At 43.8% G+C, this 4,484-nt stretch overlaps 1 protein-coding gene across 1 annotated transcript; it reads right to left on the bottom strand.

Moving 5' to 3' along the window:
* Positions 1-2,616: 2,616 nt before the first annotated feature.
* LOC137023135 (trypsin-2-like) lies at positions 2,617-4,072 on the bottom strand. Its single transcript, XM_067389825.1, has 5 exons — positions 3,995-4,072; positions 3,730-3,880; positions 3,189-3,439; positions 2,929-3,065; positions 2,617-2,832 (listed from the first exon to the last, which is right to left on the bottom strand). The coding sequence occupies exons 1-5, from the start codon at positions 4,032-4,034 to the stop codon at positions 2,683-2,685; spliced, it is 729 nt and encodes a 242-aa protein (XP_067245926.1). The 5' UTR covers positions 4,035-4,072; the 3' UTR covers positions 2,617-2,682.
* Positions 4,073-4,484: the final 412 nt, after the last annotated feature.

Here is a 4,484-nt window from a genome sequence, read left to right on the forward strand (position 1 = left end):
TTTGAGTTTGAATGAGTCTCAATGGATTAGAAATAGTACATAGAATGGCAGTTTAATTGAGTATAATGGGCTTCATTTAAACATTTCGTCAATGAAAGTCAAAGTTCCCTTTCGAGAACGGTCTCTCGACATGGCGTCAGAAGCTGACGCTTTGGGGACTCCCTTCCTTCCTAATCCTAGTCCAACATTTGCACGCTGTGTTCGGGACCATTGAGGCTCCGGACACCCACGAGTACTGTATTCTGTGCCTGGGACTCGCCCATGCAGAAGCAGCACTCGCCGGGTCTGGCTGCCCGCACTGCAAGGATCTCCCAGTGCAAGTGCTGAGGGCTCGGAGGAGCATCACCCTTGGTGAATGTTCTCGACAACGTCCCACTGCCGCCGAAGAGCTGCTGGTGGGACAGCCTCATATGGGCGATTGCGCGGGGATTAGGTGTGGTTCACCACCCCACCCTCCAGTATACTTCAATGAAGAAAGTCTTCGACCCGCCCCTGGCACGTCAGAGATGGTCTTGTTTGGCGTGGCGGGGGATGACGATCTCGACGAGGCCATGTCCCTAACGGCGTCCGAGAGAGACTGTGCAGACCACTCCCAGGAGCAATGCTCTGAAGCAGAGGGGCAAGCGGTGTTTCAAGATGAGCTCGTCAGAATTCTTATTAAGGCTGTAAGCGATCTTGGTCTGGAATGCGATTCCCCCAATGAACCGACGAAGAGCAACCTGGATTCATGGTTCCTTCACTCGGGCCACCGAGCCGCCGCTCCGAGGAAACGAGCCCCTTTCTTTCCCGACTTACAAGACGAGGCCGCTAGGACCTGGGCTGCGCCCCATTCGGCTCGCGCCCACACCAGCGGCTCGAAGATCTTCACAAAAGTTGATTGCGCTGAAGCCCGTGGATATACGTACATTCCGCCAGTCGAGGAATCTATTGCAGCACACCTCTGCCCGTCGTCAGCCTCCCTGAAGGCGGGCACTATGCTGCCGTTGAGGCCCTGCCGCCTGACTGCTCATATCACAGATCAGGCGTACGCCGCCTCCACACGATGGCGGTGCTTCAGGTTTTTCAAGCTCAGCTCCTGAAAACCTGGACGAGGGTGAAGCAGACCCCGAGGCATTTAAAGATCTGCCCGTTGCGAAGCATCCGGTGGCGGGGCGCCCCGTCCTCTGTACCATTTTGCGAGTGCATGGCGGGCCGTTCCGGGTATTTTGGATTGGGTGTGGAACATAATAGAGAATGGCTACACGTTACAGTTTCAACACAGACCGCCCTGTTTCAATGGCATGGTTATGTCGACAGTGCTGGTTCACAACGAGTCAGTGCTGAGGCAAGAAGTTCTCAATCTCCTCGCAAAGCATGAAATAGAAGTTGTCCCGCCGAGCAAGAGAGAGAGCAGGTTCTGCAACTGCTATTTTGTCGTTCCAAAGAACTTCTGAGAGAACGTCGGTGCTCCAAAGAACCTAAGTGCTTCTATTCGCCCCGTACTGGCCGAACAGGTCGTGGTTTCCCGATCTGCTAGAACTGTTAACAGCTCCCCCGTGGATGATTCCACTGAGACGAGACCTCCTGTCGCAGGCTGGCGGATCGATTTGGCACCCCAACCCAGAGTGGTGGAAACTTCATGTGTGGGTAGTGCAGGGGAACCGGTAGACCTGTACGCTTCTAAATGGGCAGTATTTGTGAAATAGTGCAAATCGAATGGTCGCGAACCGGAAAACTGTGCCGTGTCAGACATTCTGGATTTTTTACAACAGCGGATGGACGGCGACAGTATGCCTTCCACTCTTAAAGTCTATGTGGCAGCTATTTCAGCTTTTCACGCCGTTATCGATGAGCATTTTATTTTACGTTTATTCTACACCTCTGTTTCCACTGTCATATGAATGGCTCATTTGACTTCCTGCTTCTATGAAGCCACTCCCTCTGAAATACGCAATGTGCTCAGATTGGTTAGCAGGTTGGTAGCTGGCCCAGTGTATCGTGATTTGCTGAAGCGTCCGGAAACGACACGCCCCTTACCATTCGTTGCTTCAGTCAAAATGTAAATAGCGTCTATATTGCTGTATCAAATTGAGCCTGAATTAGACCCAGATGAAGAGGGTCAATCACAATCGCGGCTTTTAAAGGACGTTTATGAATGGTATTTCATTTTGTATTTGTGACAAAGTGTTTAGATAAGCTGTCACTGCTGTTTGTTAGCTTTCAATATACAGTTTAATATTGATTAAAGCTGAGTATAGTTGAGTATAATGGGCTTCCGTAGTTTGAATTTTGAGTTTGAATTTTCAGTTTGAATTTTCAGTCTTGGCTCATTTGAACATTTCGTAAATGAAAGTCAATGTTTTAATAGTCATTTTTAGGAAAACCGTAAGTCGGATCAGATAGAAAAGATATATCACACCAAGTCAGAACAGTTTGAAGGTCTGACCTGAGTTTGGAGTTTGTAGAGTTAAAGCTCTAGGAGGAGTTAGAGTTGGAAATTTAGGGTAAGAAGAAGAATAATAATATTAAGTTTAAATAGCATTTCAGTAAGTTGCCTTTTTCAAGCCAACTTAATAAAAAATGCTTAAAAATAATGTCCATATAAAAATACAAGATAGAAACACATACATGCTTCAAACTGAATTTATTTGCAGATAATTAGGAAAATGAACTTGTAAAGGACCGACCAGGTCGATCATAGAGTTAGTTATTAGCTATGATGTCTTTGATCCAGTCAGTGTAGCGACACATCTCAGCATAAACCCCAGGAAAGCCTGGCCGAGCACAGCCTTTGCCAAAGGAAACAACTCCACCTAGTTTACCGTTGTACACTACAGGGCCACCAGAATCCCCCTGAGAAGAAAATTGGAAAATGAAAAAGGACAAAATTGTGTATTTGTATAAAAATATAAAATGCTTATAAAGAGGAAGACTAAGTCAATGACATACCTGACACGAGTCTTTGCCTCCCTTCATGAATCCAGCGCAGAACATGTTTTCAGTTATTGATGTACCATATGCACACTTACACAGCATCTTTGAGAGTACAGGCAACTTCAAACACTGCAGGACAGAAGCAGAGCCAACTAGAAAAAGAATATGAACAGCGCTACAACTTGTGATCTTTTACATATTACTGAATGCATGTTTTTATGTCTGACAATATTATATTAAAGTTTAAGAAGGTTTTCATTACTCTGCCATCTCACCTGTAGTTTTGCCCCATCCAGAAACTAAGCACTGCTCCCCTGCAGAAGTGCAGTTGGTTGTCAGAGGGATTGGCTTTACATACTTGTTGAAGATGGCAGGCTTTCTCAGCCTGATCAGCATGATATCATTGTTATGAGGCTGATCATTATATTTCAGGTGAGGAATCATCTTCTCCACCCCGATCTTCTGCTCTGTGGCTTCATTAACAGACTTTTTGTGCTTTCCCAGACGGATGATGAGACGTGAACGTCTATTTGACAAGGAACACATATTTTACTCAGACCTAATGCAGTGTTTATCAGAATATTGACTACCTACTACATAGGTTAAAACTACATTTCTCAAAACTAAAGCTAATGAACTCTCATTTTTTCTGAAGTACTGAATGTGTGATTTTTATATTTATTATTATTTTTTTTACAGCCTTTTATTTAGAAATTCTGGCATTTTTTAGTGTACACATTCAGAAATGGGGAAACAAAAACAACCTGTTGCTAATCTATTAATTTATGACTTAAAAAATGAAGGTTATTTACTCACAAGAATTTGCAATGAGCAGCAGACACAACCCATCTTTCATTAATCAAAGATCCTCCACACGATTTACGCCCATCAGTAAGGTACACTTGCCAGGGCTGAGAGTGGGGCGGACATTCATAACCTCCAATGATTTCATCACATGTGCTGCAAACTTCATTAAAAATGAATTATTTTATTAATGTTAAAGACTACCTATAATACATGTCAGTGTAGACATAAACTAACAATTGTCATTAATAATGATTAATAAGATAGATCTACATACCCACAGCCACAGCCAGCAAAGTGAACACAACAGTCTTCATTGCAGTGGAGGAGAGAAGGACCGCTCACAGCTTTAGAGCGCATCTGCAAAGTTCAAGACCAGCATTCATGCTTTTAAAAAATTGTTTTAACACACCCACAGAACAGAACAACCAATAAAATCACAACAAATGATTCGGAAATAACAGTGAGTATGTGAGACAACAGTTTTTTCATAAGCATAAAAAAATAAATGTGTTGGAAGGAAGCATTGACTTATGACAGTATAAAGCTAACATAAAAACAGATGACCAAAATGCTGTTTTACTTTTTGAGTGACACAAAACTTTAGATTTTGAAGACTTTTTATTATGTACAGTATGGTTTACTTAACTGTTCTACACAACTAACGCCTGTTTCACACATAATCCGTCTGCAGTGCGTGTGCGGTACGTATGCACTCCTCCACAGCAAAAATAGACTCGGTACATAAACGATCGCTGCACTGCTGC

The sequence above is a fragment of the Chanodichthys erythropterus genome, chromosome 7, assembly GCF_024489055.1.
Source record: "Chanodichthys erythropterus isolate Z2021 chromosome 7, ASM2448905v1, whole genome shotgun sequence".
Taxonomy (NCBI): domain Eukaryota; kingdom Metazoa; phylum Chordata; class Actinopteri; order Cypriniformes; family Xenocyprididae; genus Chanodichthys; species Chanodichthys erythropterus.